This window comes from Osmerus eperlanus, chromosome 5 (genome assembly GCF_963692335.1).
Source record: "Osmerus eperlanus chromosome 5, fOsmEpe2.1, whole genome shotgun sequence".
Lineage (NCBI taxonomy): Eukaryota > Metazoa > Chordata > Actinopteri > Osmeriformes > Osmeridae > Osmerus > Osmerus eperlanus.
In genome coordinates, this window is record NC_085022.1 from 3,874,923 (window position 1) to 3,895,436 (window position 20,514).

General features: G+C 47.6%; 1 protein-coding gene across 1 annotated transcript; it reads left to right on the plus strand.

Moving 5' to 3' along the window:
• The first annotated feature begins 531 nt into the window (after positions 1-531).
• si:dkey-246g23.4 (uncharacterized protein LOC559426 homolog) lies at positions 532-7,588 on the plus strand. Its single transcript, XM_062461172.1, has 5 exons — positions 532-599; positions 3,326-3,691; positions 4,699-4,842; positions 4,958-5,830; positions 7,358-7,588. The coding sequence occupies exons 2-5, from the start codon at positions 3,475-3,477 to the stop codon at positions 7,540-7,542; spliced, it is 1,419 nt and encodes a 472-aa protein (XP_062317156.1). The 5' UTR covers positions 532-599; positions 3,326-3,474; the 3' UTR covers positions 7,543-7,588.
• The last annotated feature ends 12,926 nt before the right edge of the window (positions 7,589-20,514 follow it).

Genomic DNA, 20,514 nt, shown 5'->3' on the forward strand with positions numbered 1-20,514 from the left:
GCTGAGCAGCCAATTGTCCAATTACTTTTGATCCCTTAAAAAGGGGGGGGGCACATATCAAATGTGTTGTAATTCCTACACCGTTCACCTGATTTGGATGTAAATACCCTGAAATTAAAGCTGAAAGTCTGCACTTAAAGCATATCTTGATTGTTTCATTTCAAATCCATTGTGGTGGTATACAGAGCCAAAATGATGAAAATTGTGTCAATGTCCAAATATTTATGGACCTAACTGTAATCAACCACGTCACCAAAGAGCGCTTGGGTTGAATTCGTTTTCAACAAATAACATACTACGTTGATCTGATTGGTTGTAGGTCTATCCAATTGAGCGAAGAGGCATTTTTTTCCGGGTTCGGTTGAAACACGCCCCATACTCACAGCCCAACGGAGCGGTATCAGACTCATATTCTGACTAGAATTATAAGTATGACAACGTCAGGCTAGGGGTTCATAGGGAATCCTGAGATGCACTCAGACTCCCCAAATAAACATTCATCAACCTTTGTCGTGTCTGTTGGATTTTACCCCAAAACAGACTTTATGGACTTGAACATTTATCAAGGACCACTCTACTACATGCGCATCATAAGGATGGTTTGAAATAATGTGTCAACGTGCTTTTCTTGTTATACTTTGTTGTTTTTAATTGACATGTTAATGAAACTTGGACAGACAGGCACCTTCCTGTCACTGACCAGACCCTGGGGCACACAGTGTGTTGGTTTGTTTGACTGAATGAATCCAGTGATGTGAATCCAACAGAACAGTCAAATAAGATTGAGTGCAAAGAATGAGCTCTTTATATCACTATGTACTCGGTCTTTACATATTGCGCAGGTCTTCCTGTGAAGCTAACAGAAAACATTGACCACCTGTAGTGACCGAGCAGACACTAGTCAGCAAACTTGTACTGTAACCAGTTTCTCCTGTCTGGGGTTTAACTATCAGGGCTTAGTGACTCATGCACTCACGCAGGGGCGTGGACAGACATTTTTTTACATTCAGGGCTTAGCCCAAACCTAACATCGGACCTTGGATATGCTTCATTTCACCACAGCTGGGGACCGAATCATAGAATGATCATTTTGCATTAATTTGAGCGCAAATAATATTTTTTGAGCTTTATGTAACATAAACATGACTTTAGACTCATTTTTATCATGACTGTAGGTGCCAAATCTGATTACATCATAAATCAACAGGCAATTTCAAAAGTTTCTTTATAAGCTATATTCCTATCTTTATTCCTCTTCTGGAAAAATACCAAAACATCCAGTTAATTTTGCTTATGTTCTGCCATTATCTCCTCTAGTCTCTTTCCGCTGTCACTGACCGTCACTCAGCGGGGACCATCAGACCCCACAGACCCCCCCCCCAGACCCTCAAACCCCATCAGATTCCCCCCCCCCCCCAGACCCTCACACCCCATCAGACTCCCCCCCCCCTCAAACCCACACACCCTCAGACCCCTCACACCCATTCAAATGAGACTATTTGCCAAGACCTTCCTCCTGTGATTTTCTTAGAACTTGTTGGAAAGATAAAGATCAGAGAACACAGTCTTTGTTATCTTCATTTATGTTACACACCACAGTCAAGCATGATTGGCTATTCCTCCAAACATACATTTAGTTCAGTCAAGACACTCACGTGATTGCTTTCACCATTTATTCATATACAGTACATGAGAATAGGTTTAGCATTGGCCAAATGGATGTACATGGGGCAGCGCTCCCTGCCTTCACTGCAGCATGCATGACATGAGGCAGGGAGCAACAAGTGAAGTCCCCCACGGGGAGAACAGACAGACCACATGGGGGAGAACAGACAGACCACATGGGGGAGAACAGACAGACCACATGGGGGAGAAGGGGATGGTGGTGGGTGGCAGCAGCGCAGAACTAAGGTAATCGAGGATGCGTGTGCGTGCATGTTTGTGACTTTCTAGTGCCGCCTATCGAGCTAAGCCTATGGGCTGAGAACACGGCAATGGGTGATATGACGCACGCTGCCCGAGTGACATGCCTGAACTAGCTTCACTCATTTTCTGCATTTCATGATTGTGGTACTGGGGGAATGCAGGTCAGACAATCAGGTTTGTTATTCATCTGGATTACAAGCTCCAGTACCCAAGAATGCTGATAAATGTCTTATCAGAGATCTGGTGAGGTTGTTGTATGGTTAGTCATGTGTGACAGTGTAACATAGCATGTCATTTTAGGTTAACAGAGTATCCTCTGTTGTGTGCGATGACGGGCCAAGGGTCTGGGAAGCTCAGAGGAAAATACTTTAAGCAAACAGCATTTTTTTCCTTCTGAATGTTGAAACAAATTCTTCACCAATTAAATGTCATGTCTCTCTTTCTCTCCCCCTGCACTCTCTCTCTCTCTATATGTACTTTTTTTGACCTTTGGATTGTAGTTTAGCAGAGATAGTCTGACATGTGCCTGGGGCCAGTAGTACCTGGTACAGAAATGTACTGATCTCGCCTACACGCAGACAGACAGAGACGACAGCAGTACAGAGGGACCTAGACCCAGGAACCAGAACCTTGGCCAAAGACCCAGACCCAGGACCTGGGTACAGACCCAGGACCCAGACCTAGATTCAGTACCCTGACCTAGACCCAGGGCCAAGACCCAGAACCAGGACACAGAGCCAACCTATATCTTCCAACTGACCTAACTGCCATAACAGGTAAACCTGCTTGCTTTCATTTTTGCACAGAATAAAACTGCATATCAACACAGCATTCAGGATTACGGATCTGAGAGGTCTGTCCTTAACCACTGATAAATTAACAATAATTAAAGATTACCACTAATGATTACTTTATTACTCTTATACTGTTTTGAATAAACAATGTTTGATCTATAGTCTGCTATATTAGCTGATGACAACACGGTATATCAAGGCCATTTCTAGGAGCCCTATCTAAAGACTAAACAAAAGCTATCTAGCACCTTGAATTCGCAATTAACTGCCCTTCATTCTTGTATCATTTGTGCAGTCCTCTGAGATGCTCAGCTTGAGTGTATCAGACACCTGCACCTTACAGATCTGTCACCTTGCAGATCTGTAATAAATACTTCGATTTTGTCCTGAACGTTTATTTTGCAATTGACTTCATTGACTTGATAAACGTGTTCCGGGGAATATCAGCTCATGTCATTTTACATAATTTTTCACTTGAAATGAGGTAGACTTAGACTGGCCCAGTCCCCTTTATTCAGTTGAGCAGTCATTTAGGACAAAGATATAAAGTTGATTTCAAGTTTGAGTTCAAGCTCGGTAAGATCATTTTAATTTGATCTCAACAGGACACCGTACAGCAGGCCGACAAACCAGGCGAGACGGTGACTAGGGACCTTTGATGACCTCATCCCTTCCTGTGGTCATCCCATCGCCATCTGTCCTGTCCTGCGGTAAGTAAGGCACGAGACAGGGGCGGAGCCTGTCCTGCACTTCCATGAGAGGTCAGAGGTCACCTCCAGCTGTGGCAGTGCCCCCGGATGGCGGGTACAGCTGGATTATCCTGCTGGCGTGCTTCCTGGTTTTCGGCCTGACCTTCGGGGTCATCAAGTCCTTTGGGGTCCTCTACGTCGAGATACACCGCTACTACGAAACCACGGCAACAGGCACTTCCTGGATCACCTCCATCGCTGTGGCTGCCATCCACTGTGTAGGTGAGGGCCAAAATGAATGCTGGGATGAGGCACTGGAATAGATGAACACAAGATTAGTTGGTATTTACCTCGTCATTTGCTTGCATCCCCATGTGACATCCTCCTGTCACCAGAGGCATTTGTTCGTTATATTTCAACTACTTTATGTGAATTATTCAAATCCTGGGTAACAGATCCCACAGGTGACCCAAACGGGAGGCTCTGTTACAGTCTCCTGCTTCGTTCATATCACACCATTGATCTCCTGATGCTCGGTGTTCAGTGTGTGAGGCTCCAGACACTAGAGGGCGATCTCCCACATTGTGCGCAGGACAAACAAGGAAGCGTTGATTCATCTTAGCGTAGTGACACACACGCACGTGTGCAGGAAACGGCGACACACACAGACGCAGACACATGCAGACACATGCAGGAGTGTCCACCAAAGAAATGTGTATGCATTTTCCCAGGGCTCTCAAGTTTTATAGAAAGTTTGGCGTGAGATTCCCATACTGGTGATGTTTTCTGATTGCCGTTTTACTCTGTATAAATCGAGAAAACTATCATCTCAGTCTGCCTGCGCCTCGTCCATTAATTGCATGTAGCGTGACAAGTCATCCCTTATTTCTCAGCGCGAGAAAGGGTTGAAATGCGTGAGAAATACAAGGTGTTGCGTGAGAAATGGCTGAAACGGCGAATACTTGAGCCCTGATATTCACATCCATGCCGTCCTTCCTCCAAGGGCAGCCAGAAGCAGTGGGCATCCCGACCAGCGAGTCTCAGTAACAGCTGCTTTGAGTCTATGTCAGGAGGCGCTGGATGCTGAACCCCAAAGGGCCAGTGGTTAGCACAGTGGCCAGTCTCGTCCTGCATGACCAGCACATATTGAGCTTATGGTCGATCAGTAGAACGCATGCCTGCTGTCTCGATAAATAACATGAAAACATAACGGATGGAGTCCACCTTGGAATCGAAGGTTTCTCTGTTGAAGGTTAGATGATGATTTGGTTCTGTGTGTCCCTGCGCAGCACCTGTAGGGTCGGCCCTGAGCGCCCGCTACAGCCATCGCGCAGTGGTCATGACTGGTGGACTGCTGAGCGGTATCGGCATGGTGGGCGGGGCTTACGCCCGTACCCTGGTAGAACTCTACATCACAGTGGGCTTCCTGACTGGTGGGTTTGGCCGTCACCCAACACCTTGTATTGAAAACCAAAACGGATGCGCCTCATTGTGATTCAAATTTTTAGTTAGACCTGTGACGCTGTCACCCACCCCCACCTTCCACAGGCTGTGGCTACGCCCTCGCCTGGACCCCCACGGTGACCATGCTGGGCTTGTACTTTGAGCGGCGCCGCCCCCTGGCCAACGCCCTGGCCAGCACAGGAGAGTGCATCTTTACCTTCCTCCTCACCCCCTTCCTCCAGCTCCTGGTGAACCACTACTCCTGGAGGGGGGCCATGCTGGTGCTGGGGGGGCTCCAGCTCAACCTGTGTGTGTGTGGAATGCTGCTGAGGCCCCTGGAACCCCCCCAGAGGAGACAGGCCCCCAGAGAGGAGGAGGGACCGGCGCTGGAGGTCCAACCCCAGATGCAGAGAGACCCGCAGGGGGCTGTAGGAGCCCGAGCCCCAGGTGAGGCCCTCTCCAGCAGGGCGGCGCTGCGTGGCGCGGCGCTGCGTGGCGCGGCGCGGCGCTACATGGACTACACCCTGATCTCCAGCCCCTCCTTCGTGGTGTACTCCATGTTCGGCGTGTTCGCCGCGCTCGGCTTCTTCGCCCCGGCTCTCTTCCTGGTGCCCTACGCACGCAGCCGTGGGGTGGAGGAGTACCAGGCGGCGGCGCTCATGTCCATCTCGGCAGCCTCCGACCTGACCGGGCGCATCCTCTTCGGCTGGGTGGCCAACCTGCGTCTGACGCCGACCATCCGCCAGCTGACGGTGTCCGTGCTGGTTTTGGGGGGCGTGCTGCTCCTCTGCCCCCTGGCCGGATCCTTCCCCGAGCTGGCGGCGTTCAGCGTGGCGTTCGGCCTGGCGTTCGGGGCCACCGTGTCCATCCACATCACGGTGCTGGCGGAGGTGGTCGGCGTCCACAGGCTGGGCAGCGCCCTGGGGTTCTTCATGCTCCTCCGGAGCAGCGGAGGGCTTCTGGGCCCTCCCATCGCTGGTGAGGACACCATGGGTGTTACTGTACACAGACCATACACACACACACAAACCTGAGGCGAATACCAACCCCTGTGCTGTACCCGGCATTGTAACTGTGTGAGATATCCACCAAGGTCACCCTCCACCAGGGTACCATGGATGACAGTTCATTTACACTTCTCTACACACGCTGTACGTCCTCATTCAGAGAGACAGGGAGGGAGAGGGGAACAGAGAGCGAGAGAAAGAGAGAGAGAGAGAGAGAGAGAGAGAGACAGAGAGAGAGAGAGAGAGAGAGAGAGTAGTTGAGGGAGAGGGAAAAGGGAGGGAGAGAGAGAGAGAGATGTGGGTTGTGTGCAAACATATATCATGGTGCTTTACAGTTGTGTTAATTTCATGGGCTATTAGTCTTGTGACTAATGTTGCCCACTGGAATGGGCTTCTCCCCTGAAGGCCTGCTCCCTCTCCAACACTCGCTCCTCCTCCTCTCCTCCTGCTGCTCCTCTGGTTCTCCTCTGTACCTCTACTCCTCCTCTTCTACCTCTGGCCTCTCTTCCTCCCCTCCACAGAATAACACGGTTTGCTGTTATTCTATTGTGGTGACATATAACCAGACCGGTTGATCTCTGTTCAGAATGCTGCGGACCATAAAGTATGCCCCCCCCCCCCCCCTCCCTCCATACACACACCCCATCTTACCCCAATTTGGGCCACTGGTCACACATCACTGCTCTCTCTTTCTCTCTTTCTGAAATAATAGCTTTAAATCCAGCATGCTAGGGCCTGAATCTATACCGGCACCTTGGGCCATGCCAGCCGGCCAGCCAGCGAGCCAGCCAGCCAGCCAGCCAGCGAGCCAGCCAGCCAGCCAGCCAGCCAGCCAGCCTCCACCTCTAAATCAACTCCCAGTGCCAAGTTCTGGCCAGCTCCCCACAGACAAAACTGTCACTTCTTAATTGCTGTTAGAAACTCTTAGTCACACCATTGATTAGATTTATAGTGTTGTCCATCTTGCAGTGGTAAGGGGGAGTAATAGTTGCAGGTGTCTGGATCTAAGGACGGCCCTTCTCCGTGGGTCACCAGGCCAACCCAATTGGGTTATTTTCTATTGACATGGACTGTTTGTAGCCTGGACCATTGTAGCCTTAGAACTGACAACCAGCAACTTCACAATACTGCTGGTATTTAATCCAGATGGACTTCCCTGCCTTCCTCATGCCCTTGTTCCTATTGTCCTCTTCTCTCTCTCTCTAGTTCCGACTGAAGCCCATGTACTGCTGTTCATACTACTGTATGAAAACTGTACTGTTCTTTCAATTCCAAGGAAGAACTTGATGCATATCTATCACACACGGTATCGAAACAACACATTGGATGTTATCTTATAGCTAACTACGAACAGCTATGGTGTTTCTATCTCTTTTGTGCCATGGTGGACCGGAAGTCTTTGTCCATTTGAGAAGTTTCTTAGAAGCAGGAAGAAACCTGGACACTACACTGGAGAGGTCAACTGGCACCACACTAACATGTCTTATTGGCTCCCCAGGGTTCTTCATTGATAAGATGAGTGACTATGGGACAGGCTTCCTGATGGCAGGCGTGGCCCTCATAGTCTCCGCCCTCTTCCTGATGCTGCTGCACCAGATGACGCGCTGGGGGCTGGCGCAGTCACCCATGAAGGGACGTGATTCACCGACAGAGTCCGACAGGGGGCTGGGAGGAGGAGCCTGAGGAGACGATGTAAAGACGGAGAAAAGGATGGCTAGAGACTGGGAGAGAGAGAGAGGGGGGGTGGAGGGCGAGGGCGAGGGGGAGGGGGAGGGGGAGGGAGGGGGAGGGAGGGGGAGGGGGAGGGAGAGGGAGAGAGAGGGGGGAGAGGGAGAGGGAGAGGGAGAGGGGGAGGGGGAGGGGGAGGGGGAGGGAGGGGGAGGGAGGGGGAGGGAGAGGGAGAGGGAGAGGGAGAGGGAGAGAGAGGGGGGGAGAGGGAGAGGGAGAGGGGGAGAGGGGGAGGGGGAGGGGGAGGGGGAGAGGGAGGGGGGGAGAGGGGGAGAGAGTGAGGCCTGTTCCTCCTGTGTAGACCACTAAAGAAGGACAGAGACAAGCCAGCATCAGGACCTACAGCTGGGAAAGTTGACCTCTGAGCTAACTAGAACTACAAAAACAAACGGTTTCACCATCGCACACATAACCATAGTCATCACACTTCAGTGTTACGGGTCTCAACCTGTGGTTTGTATACATATCCACAGTTAGGATTGAATCTACCAACAACAAAACAGTTTTACTTGAAAGGACAGTACTTCTTAGTAAAAACACATAGAACATAGATGTTAGTATTATGTAATGTGAATATTATTAAATGTCTATTCTTGACAGGGACTTATCAAATAAGTGATATAGCGTTTGTTTCCAACACAACCTCACAAGGTTAGCTGGGCCAACAATGCTCTCTAGTGGTAAGTGAAGGCATGGTGACTTATTGCTCAAAATGTTCCTTTTAATAAAACTCAGATCCACTTGGTCCACTTTACAGCCCAACAAGCACACCAGCATTAGTCATTTTCAAATTGCTTTCACACAAAGCATTCAAAACACATTTTTCAGTTGAGTAAATCATATCAAACTAAACTAGAGAGGGTACAATTTCTGGGGAAATTGTAGGGTGTGCTTGCTTGCGTCGGTTGCACAGGGGTCCGTTTTTTAATGACATTTTTACAACTGATATTTCTGTATATTTTATCTAAAAATGCATAGGACCTACTTATTATTTATAAAGATTACATAGATTTAAAAGCATCTTTTTTTGCTGCTCATTTACAACTCAAAATACGAGTTAAGTGTAGAATGAATATGATGTCTTCTCATTTCCCCTGCAAGAGGCAGCCTCATAGCTGAATCAACGAATACATTTGGCAGACCGGTGTAAAAATTGACCTAATCTCTATGACTTAAACGTCCTTTTAAGTTTTCCCTTCTCATGATATTTTCAGGCATTTAGCCTACTCATATTGCATTCATTCATGAATAAAGAACCCCCTTTGAAGATTATTCTACGACGTTACCGGCAGTAGAAGATGGAATCGCAATTCAAACATTACCATCTGCTAACTGAAAAAATGCCCTCAAAAACGTAAATAAGCTTGACATTTATTTAGTGGAAAATCGCTCATTCATAAAAAGCTCACTGGTAGCGATCATTGTCAGTAACAACGCAAAATGCGATATAGCCCTGTGTGGAGAAGCTGCCCCGGTAAATTCTACTACGGTACAGTACTAGACTACTGTGTTCGTCTTGGTAGCGATTGCGTTGGTTGAATTCGATTTAACGTTCCGTTGTAAGGTTTAGGCTGAAATTAATTATTTTCATGAACAGATTGACAAAGTTTAGGCTGTGGCAATGAAGTTCAGGTTAGTGGTCAGAGACTTTTGATTTAAGTAAGGGGAGTGCCGAACATGTTCTGTCGCCGTTTGATTTCCTAAACAGCTGTGTACTGTAGATGTTTTTGTAGTGTGTCTCGCGTAGGCTACAGCGTTGCAGTGAGCAACACTGGTTTGAAACCACAGGTAATGGTAATTTCACCAACAAATCGTTTACTAATGTCAGAATAAATCCTACAACGAAACTATATATGTGAGGAATGTTTATTTTAACGATTGAAAACAGATAACGCTACATCATAGACTACTGTAGTATGTGTTGCCCGGGCAACACAGGCTAATGTCATGATGCTAATACGTCAGTGAAATAGTAGACTACTGTTTCCGAAAGTAGATGTACTTCCTTAATAATATCAGCTTATACTGTACATTACACATCACAATTGTGTGTCATATCACAAAGTAATAAATAGTTATCACCCTGGCCTCTTTGCTTGTGGCGTTTCTGCAGCTGCCTTCCAGTAAAGCTATAGTTAGCCTAGCTATCTCCCAAGTTAACAGATGCGAAACGAATGTTTTGCCAAAGGTAGTCACGCGTGTTTTCGTGACGTTAGTGACGTAGTGACGTTAGTAACGTCAGTGACTGTGGCTAGCAAATTAGCCACCGTTAGCTTCACTTTTCGCCACAAAAACGTAATTTCCACTTAAACCATACAACGGAACGTAAATTCCAATAGAAGCAACTCAATCGCTACCAAGACGAAACTTTTGACACCTACGTTGTCTATGTAGGCCAAATATTGACTGAGTTTTAGGGGGGCAAAAAGAAATAAAAACTAGAAACGGCTGTTCCTGCGAAACAGCAGTGAGAATGCTGAAAACCTGAATGGGGATAGCTGACCATGCTAAAAAAGCTGAAAATAGTGAAAATTTTGTAGAAAGTTATAAGCTGAAGCTTCAAAGCAACCGAAAGGTATTTTTGAAAGGGGCTGGAGCAGCATTCCAACAATGATTTGAAAGGATTTACCATTACTTTTAAAGGGAGAATAATTTGCACAAAAACCTTTATATTTTAAAAAGTATAAAAGTGAGAAATGAGAAAATACCCGCAAGCTGAAATGAATTTCAAAAATGTGTGAGTGACACAAAAGAGGCAGTGTGGAAGCTGAACTGCATCATCTGCATCATCTTAACAAAGCTAAGAGCTAAAATAGCCTACAATGCGGGAGAAGCTGAAAGCTGAACTGTTAAACAGAAGTAGGCTAGCTAGTCGGAACAAGAATATTATCGTTTTAACAGCTGAAATTATAGTTGGGATAGTAATAGCAGTAGCAGATGTAGCCTACCATTGAGTGCGTTTACTCGGCTTTCTTAGTAGGATTCAATGTGTTGATGGAATGAAACATACAGCAGTAGAGCCGATACAGGAAGACACATCGACACTTTGTTGCAGAAGGATGATGGTGCAAGTTTTGTCCGTGGAACATACAACGATTAATAAAAAAGAATCATGTAGACGCGTTTATTGAGTAATCGCATAACTAATTACACATGTAAACGGAGTAATCGTATTATTGGCATAAACCGACAATTGCTAGTAATCGTGTTTCTCATGGTCAAGTAAACGTACCAATCACCTGTGTGAGAGACTGAGTGGTGCGTGTCTGTCGTTACGGTGATGGTGCAGCTATGATTGCTAACGCGCTGAGGGTAGAGAATAAGAGAAATGTAGCTAGAATCCACACCTCAAACAAGATAACCTAGACGCAAAACTGTACGTCCAATCCAAAATATAAGGATATTTTCCGAGACCCAAGACTCTGCCGAAACCAGAGATATTCTTTATATGTCTGTGCAGTCAGAAATACGACTCTACCTGCAGTTTCAAAAACGTGTTCCTTTTGCTTTCCTGGTGCTTGTTTGTTTGGTTGCCACGGTGATGGCGCAGCTGTGATAGCTAACGAGCTAGGCAGAGAGAAAAACGAACATTTACCTAGCATCCACACCTCAAACAAGTTGACCTAGACGCAAAACTATACGTCCAATCCAAAATATAAGGATATTTTCCGAGACCCAAGACTCTGCCGAAACCAGAGATGTCCTTTATATGTCTGTGCGGTCAGAAATACGACTCTATCGGCAGTTTCAAAATCTTGTTCCTTCTTGCTTTCTCTGACTGATTTTACTCACCTCTCCATTGAAGTTAGTGAGAGAATTTGAAAGGCTGCTCTCGCTTCAAGGCTCATAGCTAAAAATCTGTAAATGTGAGCTCTTTAGTAGTTACATTGGCTGAAAGAGGACAATTTTTCCTACATTTTAAGGTATAACTTGTTTCTGTAAGTTAAACTATATGAACGTTAGAGGAATTTGTTTGACAAATTAGTTGAATATCAGAAAAAGAGCAGCAAGCAGACACTCTGCTTGCTGCTCATTCATAAAAATCAAGAAGGAGCAAACATTTTAATGTATTTCAAACTGTCATAATTCAAAATTGGCTGAACATTTGAAAAAGCTGAATCATTTGGGAATAGCTGAATGTCTTGTGAACATTTTAAAGGTTGAATGGTGTCTCTAGCTGAAAGTAAGCTGAAGTAGTTACGTTTGAAAGAGGAGGAAGCTTTTTAATGATTTGAAAGGATTTACCATTACTTTTAATGGGAGAATAATTTGCACAAAAACCTTAATGTCTTAAAAAGTATAAAAGTGAGAAATACCAAAAGTCATAGCCATCATCTCCTGAAGGAGCTGAACGTTTTGATACAAAAGTTGTAGGAATCGGTTAAAGTATGCAGAACGAGTTAAAGGCCAAAAACGGCGGAAGAACTAAGAAGTTGAAAAACAAACTAGAGAGGGTACAATTTCTGGGGAAATTGTAGGGTGTGCTTGCTTGCGTCGGTTGCACAGGGGTCCGTTTTTGAATGACATTTTTACAACTGATATTTCTGTATATTTTATATAAAAATGCATACTTATTATTTATAAAGATTACATAGATTTAAAAGCATTTTTTTTTGCTGCTCATTTACAACTGAAAATACGAGTGAAGTGTAGAATGAAATAGATGTCTTCTCATTTCCCCTGCAAGAGGCAGCCTCAACGTTGAATCAAAACGAATACATTTACAGACCGGTGTAAAAATTGACCTAATCTCTATGACTTAAACGTAATTTTACGTTTTTCCCTTCTCATTATATTTTCAGGCATTTAGCCTACTCATTGCATTCATTCATTAATAAAGAACCCCCTTTGAAGATTATTCTACGACGTTACCCGGCAGTAGAAGATGTAATCGCGATTCAAACAGTACCATCTTCTAACTGAAAATATGCCCCCCAAAACGTAAATAAGCTTGACATTCATTTAGTGGAAAATCGCTCATTCATAAAAAGCTCACTGGTAGCGATCATTGTCAGTAACAACGCAAAATGCGATATAGCCCTGTGTGGAGAAGCTGCCCGGTAAATTGTACTACTACGGTACAGTACTAGACTACTGCTGTGTTCGTCTTGGTAGCGATGGCGTTGGTTGAATTGGATTTAACGTTCCGTTGTACGGTTTAAGCTGAAATTAATTATTTTCATGAACAGATTGACAACGTTTAGGCTGTGGCAATGAAGTTCAGGTTAGTAGTTAGATAGACTTTTGATTTAAGTAAGGGGAGTGCCGAACATGTTCTGTCGCCGTTTGACTTCCTACAGTTGTGTAAGATAGATGTTTTTGTAGTGTGTCTCACGTAAGCTACAGCGTTGCAGTGAGCTACACTGGTTTGAAACCAACAAATCGTTTACTAATGTCAGAATAAACCCTACAACGAAAATGTATATGTGAGGAATGTTTATTTTAACGATTGAAAACAGATAACGCTACATCATAGACCACTGTAGTATGTGTTGCCCGGGCAACACAGGCTAATGTCATGATGCTAATACTTCAGTGAAATAGTAGACTACTGTTTCCGAAAGTAGATGTACTTCCTTAATAATATCAGCTTATATTGTACATTACACATCACAATTGTGTGTCATATCACAAAGTAAAATTAGTAAATAGTTATCACCTGTCCTCTTTGCTTGTGGCGTTTCTGCAGCTGCCTTGCAGTAAAGCTATAGTTAGCCTAGCTATCTCCCAGAAGTTAACGAGCTGCTAAACTAATATTCTGCTAGAGGTAGTCACGCGAGTTTTCGTGACGTTAGTGACGTAAGTAGCGTCATTGACTGTGGTTAGCAAGTTAGCCACCGTTAGCTTCACTTTTCGACACAAAAACGTAATTTCTACTTAAACCGTGCAACGGAACGTAAATCCCAATACAAGCAACTCAATCGCTACCAAGACGAAACTTTTGACACCTACGTTGTCTATGTAGGCCAAATATTGACTGAGTTTTAGGGGGGCAAAAATAAATAAAAATAATAATAATAATAATAATATATATGTGAGAGAACAAAGGTTGTGCTCTCGCCGAAGGCTTGAGCACACCCAATAATATATATGTGAGAGAACAAAGGTTGTGCTCTCGCCGAAGGCTTGAGCACACCCAATAATAATAATATATATGTGATAGAACAAAGGTTGTGCTCTCGCCGAAGGCTTGAGCACACCCAATGAAATCTGGTCCAAATTGTACTAATCACTCCCACTTGAATGTGAACCCTCCTTTGAACAATGTTAGAATATATTGATTTTTAGAGTTAGTGTTCATTGGGCCATTATCAAATGATTAATTGAAATATTTTCAGTTGATATCAAGATTTATGGTTTGATGGAGGTAGTTTATTTTGTGTCATGCATTTTTGCTGTGCGTTTTAGAACAGTACATTATGTTTGGACAAATATGTTCAAGCCTTGCAAAACTGTCCACCGTAAACCGTCTCCAGAGACAGATCGTAAATACTGATGTTAGCTACTTTGAAACTCCAAACGATGTGCCACTTTCAAACTCAAAACAAATGTGTAAAAGTACCATTTGGTTTAGCTTTCAGTGGAGCTGTAATTTTTATTGTGTGTGTTTTCACACACACAATAATGAAGTAGGTCCCTGGACGAATGACTGTGTAGGTGGAACACAGCCCTATTGAGATACTCAGTATGTTCACATTCAATGCAGCCCAAAAATCCCACAGAGGGAAAAACATTTCTTCCCCCGTGTGTGTGTTGTGTGTGTGTGTGTGTGTGTGTGTGTGTGTTTGTGTGTGTGTGTGTGTGTGTGTGTGTGTGTGTGTGTGTGTGTGTGAAGCTGTTTAAGTAGTTCCCTAACCCTGAACCGGCAGTTTTTCTGATAACCGCCTCCTATGGAATAACACAAACATACAGAAACAAACATGTCACCTCTCATAACTCTGTTGTAATAAACGCTAAACGGAGGTTTAGTCAGCATAATCCGTTCCATAAACACAGGCCCCCGGAATTTCACACACACACACATTCTCTGTCTATTACACACGTCTGATTTTGTCTGTCCATTTTAGCCTCTCCCAAACAGACAGGGAGGGGAGGAATATAAACAGAGAGAGAGAGAGAAAGAGAGTGGGGGCAGAGAGAGAGAGAGAGAGAGAGAGAGAGGGGGGGGCAGAGACAGAGAGGGGGCAGACAGAGAGAGAGAGAGAGAGAGAGAGAGAGAGAGAGAGAGAGAGAGAAAGAGAGTGGGGGCAGAGAGAGAGAGAGAGAGATGGGGCAGACAGAGAGGAGAGAGGGGGGGGGCAGAGACAGAGAGGGGCAGACAGAGAGAGAGCGATGAGAGAGGGGGGGGCAGAGAGAGAGAAAGAGAGAGGGGGGGCAGAGACAGAGAGGGGGCAGAGAGGGGGGGCAGACAAAGAGAGAGAAAGAGGGGGGGAGAAAGAGATAAGGCAGACAGGAAAGAGAGAGAGAGAGAGAAGAGGGGGGGGGGGCAGAGAGAGAGAGAGAAAGAAGGGGGGGGGCAGAGACAGAGAGGGAGGGGGAGAAAGACCAAACAGACAGAGAAAACATTTTAATAACATACATTCTAACCAAGACGGCGGTAACGAATCACAAAGAACAAGAATCTGAAAACCTCCTTCAACCCACACTTTGATGTGCACACACACACCTATCTACATGAGACGGTTGACTGCAAGGAGTCCACAAGTGATCTGAGAGATGACTGCCAGATCAAACAAGCAGATAGCTGTCTGGTTTCCGCTCCGAGGAACTCCCTCTCGGTCATGTGATCGTCGGTTTCCTCTTTGATCACCGGTCTCCCTACACAATGAAATCTCCAGCTGGATCTTATGGCATGCTACAGTGTACCAACAACAGGTGAGAGCTTCACACCTGAAATGTCGATTTTCAGAGGTGTTCCCCACTATTAATCCATAGGATGATTCACAATTTTCGCAAACTCCAGATTTAAAAGAGCAGCCATGAACTGCAACATGAACATAGCAAGTCAAACACAGAGAACTGCAGTTTAATAATTTTTATTTAAAACATTCTGATTGCATCCCAGGCTTTCTGTCATGGTGGGACGACAAACGACGGAATTTGAGATGTTTAGCAGAGAGCTGTGAGGTGAGCAGAGTGCAGCGTGGTTAACATAGTTACAGGACACAGTAGAGGGGAGGGCAGCTGACAGAGTTACAGGACACAGCAGAGGGGAGGGCAGTTGACATAGTTACAGGACACAGTAGAGGGGAGGGCAGCTGACAAGAGTTACAGGACACAGTAGAGGGGAGGGCAGCTGACAGAGTTACAGGACACAGTAGAGGGGAGGGCAGCTGACAGAGTTACAGGACACAGCAGAGGGGAGGGCAGCTGACAGAGTTACAGGACACAGTAGAGGGCAGCTGACAGAGTTACAGGACACAGTAGAGGGGAGGGCAGCTGACAGAGTTACAGGACACAGCAGAGGGGAGGGCAGCTGACAGAGTTACAGGACACAGCAGAGGGGAGGGCAGCTGACAGAGTTACAGGACACAGTAGAGGCAGCTGACAGAGTTACAGGACACAGTATAGGGCAGCTGACAGAGTTACAGGACACAGTATAGGGCAGCTGACAGAGTTACAGGACACAGTAGAGGGGAGGGCAGCTGACAGAGTTACAGGACACAGTAGAGGGGAGGGCAGCTGACAGAGTTACAGGAACACAGTAGAGGGCAGCTGACAGAGTTACAGGACACAGTATAGGGCAGCTGACAGAGTTACAGAACACAGTAGAGGGCAGCTGACAGAGTTACAGGACACAGTAGAGGGCAGCTGACAGAGTTACAGAACACAGTAGAGGGCAGCTGACAGAGTTACAGGACACAGTATAGGGCAGCTGACAGAGTTACAGGACACAGTATAGGGCAGCTGACAGAGTTACAGGACACAGTAGAGGGCAGCTGACAGAGTTACAGGACACAGCAGAGGGGAGGGCAGCTGACAGAGTTACAGGACACAGTAGAGGGGAGGGCAGCTGACAGAGTTACAGGACACAGCAGAGGGAGGGCAGCTGACAGAGTTACAGGACACAGCAGAGGGGAGGGCAGCTGACAGAGTTACAGGACACAGCAGAGGGGAGGGCAGCTGACAGAGTTACAGGACACAGCAGAGGGGAGGGCAGCTGACAGAGTTACAGGACACAGTAGAGGGGAGGGCAGCTGACAGAGTTACAGGACACAGCAGAGGGGAGGGCAGCTGACAGAGTTACAGGACACAGCAGAGGGCAGCTGACAGAGTTACAGGACACAGTATAGGGCAGCTGACAGAGTTACAGGACACAGTAGAGGGGAGGGCAGCTGACAAGAGTTACAGGACACAGCAGAGGGAGGGCAGCTGACAGAGTTACAGGACACAGTAGAGGGCAGCTGACAGAGTTACAGGACACAGTAGAGGGGAGGGCAGCTGACAGAGTTACAGGACACAGCAGAGGGGAGGGCAGCTGACAGAGTTACAGGACACAGTAGAGGGCAGCTGACAGAGTTACAGGACACAGTATAGGGCAGCTGACAGAGTTACAGGACACAGTAGAGGGGAGGGCAGCTGACAGAGTTACAGGACACAGTAGAGGGCAGCTGACAGAGTTTCAGGACACAGTAGAGGGCAGCTGACAGAGTTACAGGACACAGTAGAGGGCAGCTGACAGAGTTACAGGGACACAGTATAGGGCAGCTGACAGAGTTACAGAACACAGTAGAGGGCAGCTGACAGAGTTACAGGACACAGTAGAGGGCAGCTGACAGAGTTACAGAACACAGTAGAGGGCAGCTGACAGAGTTACAGGACACAGTATAGGGCAGCTGACACAGTTACAGGACACAGTATAGGGCAGCTGACAGAGTTACAGGACACAGTAGAGGGCAGCTGACAGAGTACAGGACACAAGCGAGGGGAGGGCAGCTGACAGAGTTACAGGACACAGTAGAGGGGAGGGCAGCTGACAGAGTTACAGGACACAGCAGAGGGGAGGGCAGCTGACAGAGTTACAGGACACAGTAGAGGGGAGGGCAGCTGACAGAGTTACAGGACACAGCAGAGGGGAGGGCAGCTGACAGAGTTACAGGACACAGTATAGGGCAGCTGACAGAGTTACAGGACACAGTAGAGGGCAGCTGACAGAGTTACAGGACACAGCAGAGGGGAGGGCAGCTGACAAGAGTTACAGGACACAGCAGAGGGGAGGGCAGCTGACAGAGTTACAGGACACAGTAGAGGGGAGGGGAGCTGATAGGGCCGGGCTTGACGACCACAGGCCCACACACAGCTGCCAGCTCCGCCAGACCCTTTGAGAGAGGAGCAGACAGCTGGTGCACATAGCTGGAACACTACATGTATCTGGGGCTCGTTTGATTTACTTCACACAGTTGGACATTTGGGAATATTTCATTGGTCTGACTACTGTTGGTTTTAAACAAGAACACCACAAAGTGTTGATTCTAAACCAAGCACAAACAAAGTGCTTGACATTAAACTTCAGAGAGAAGATGGATGTCTTGGGAAAATAGGTCATGTGATCTCAAACCTTTCATCCAATAAACCAAAGAGGTTAGGAAGCATTTTGAAGTTTAAATGAAACATACAGGATAGGCTCTCTACTCTCTCTCTCTCTCTCTCTCTCTCTCTCTCTCTCTCTCTCTCTTCTCTCTCTCTCTCTCTCTCTCTACTCTCTCTCTCTACTCTCTCTCTCTCACACACCACACACACACACACACACTCACACACACTCACAACATACACACATACACTGAAACCCTCCCAGTCACTTTGACCGGAGTGTCAGCCCCTAGGCGGATGGTCGCTATAGTAACAGCTAGTTGAAATGTTTGGTGTGCCCCCTGCTCCCACGGGTCAGGGTGTGGAATGCTGCCCTGCTACCTGAGTTCAAATACTCCTTAACCAAGGGGGTGGGCGAGAGAGAGAGGGAGGAGGAAATAGATGAGGGGACAGTTAAACCTGAAAGAGATGGGGGGGGAATGAAACAGAAAAAGTGAGAGAGAAGTGAAGAAAATCACAGAGCTGGAGGTTTGGGGAAAAGTAGGGGAAAGAGAATGAAAACAGCTCTTGCAGCAAGAAGCTAGGTGGAGAAGTGTGAGAGAGAGAGGGAGGAAGAGTTATAATTGAATGTGATTGGTCCAGCTTCAGGGGGTTACGTTAATGAGGATAACAAGGCACTGGAATGAGCCCCCCCCCCCCCCCCCCTCTCCACCCACCAGAGGAGCACCACTGGGCCCAGACCCTCTCTCTGGACTGGCTGACTGGAAGGCCTTTTTTAATGAGGGAGAACTCTGACAGAACCTGAATGGCGCTCATGTTCAATTCCAATCAAGAGTGATTCGAGTCAAACTGAAAAGAAGCTCAAAGTTTATAATTAGTTGAGTTAAAAGAATCGTCTTTATCTGACTCGCTGAGTCCAAGTGCAAGGTACCAATTAATAGCTTTGCACACAGACACAGGTGGAAGAAATGAGAGATCATTGGGGGGAAAGAGTGGGAGAAAGAAGAAAGGAGAGAGATGAAAGAGAGCACGACTGATTGAGATGAATCAGGAGCCAAGCAGATGTTTTGGATTTTGTCTCAACAGCCACTCCCTGTCTGCTACATGCACCTGCCCTCTCCTCCCTCCTCCTCCCCCGTCACTCCTGCCCTCTCCTCCCTCCTCCTCCCCTCGTCACTCCTGCCCTCTCCTCCCTCCTCCTCCCCCTCACTCCTGCCCTCTCCTCCCTCCTCCTCCCCCGTCACTCTGCCCTCTCCTCCCTCCTCCTCCCCCCGTCACTCCTGCCCTCTCCTCCCTCCTCCTCCCCCGTCACTCCTGCCCCTCTCCTCCTCTCCTCCCCCGTCACTCCTGCCCTCTCCTCCCTCCTCCTCCCCCGTCACATCCTGCCCTCTCCTCCCTCCTCCTCCCCCGTCACTCCTGCCCTCTCCTCCCTCCTCCCTCCCCCGTCACTCCTGCCCTCTCCTCCCTCCTCCTCCCCCCGTCACTCCTGCCCTCTCCTCCCTCCTCCTCCCCCGTCACTCCTGCCCTCTCCTCCCTCCTCCTCCCCCCGTCACTCCTGCCCTCTCCTCCCTCCTCCTCCCCCCGTCACTCCTGCCCCTCCTCCCTCCTCCTCCCCCCGTCACTCCTGCCCTCTCCTCCCTCCTCCTCCCCCGTCACTCCTGCCCTCTCCTCCCTCCTCCTCCCCCCGTCACTCCTGCCCTCTCCTCCCTCCTCCTCCCCCCGTCACTCCTGCCCTCTCCTCCCTCCTCCTCCCCCCGTCACTCCTGCCCTCTCCTCCCTCCTCCTCCCCCGTCACTCTGCCTCTCCTCCCTCCTCCTTCCCCCGTCACTACCCTGCCCTCTCCTCCCTCCTCCTCCCCCGTCACTCCTGCCCTCTCCTCCCTCCTCCTCCCCCCATCACTCCTGCACTCTCCTCCCTCCTCCTCCCCCCGTCACTCCTGCCCTCTCCTCCCTCCTCCTCCCCCATCACTCCTGCCTTCTCCTCCCTCCTCCTCCCCCCATCACTCCTGCCCTCTCCTCCCTCCTCCTCCCCCCGTCACTCCTGCCCTCTCCTCCCTCCTCCTCCCCCCGTCACTCCAATCTCCTTCCTTAGTTCTGGAACTCCTACTTATAGGGCTTCTGTACTTCCCAAATCAGCACTAACAAACATACACACACACACATGCTCACATGTACAGAAAGGTGCGCACACACGAACGAATACACTAACACACATACACACAAGCACACAGAACACACACCACAGACATGCTAACTGTTGATAGTGTACATGCCTTTTGACAAACATCTTCACGTGCCCTCACGTACGGCCACACACGCCCACAACAGTTTCCATGCACCAGTCTTCACATGCCCACGCTGGAACAGCAGGTCCTGGACACAAACTGGGTAGGATGAA

What these genes read in the sequence shown, in the direction of transcription:
- si:dkey-246g23.4 (XM_062461172.1), top strand. Translation starts at nt 3,475, where the DNA reads ATGAGAGGTCAGAGGTCACCTCCAGCTGTGGCAGTGCCCCCGGATGGC. An exon ending in GGCTGCCATCCACTGTGTAG is followed by an intron (nt 3,692 to 4,698) that starts GTGAGGGCCAAA and finishes GTCCCTGCGCAG; the next exon opens with CACCTGTAGGGTCGGCCCTG. An exon ending in CACAGTGGGCTTCCTGACTG is followed by an intron (nt 4,843 to 4,957) that starts GTGGGTTTGGCC and finishes CACCTTCCACAG; the next exon opens with GCTGTGGCTACGCCCTCGCC.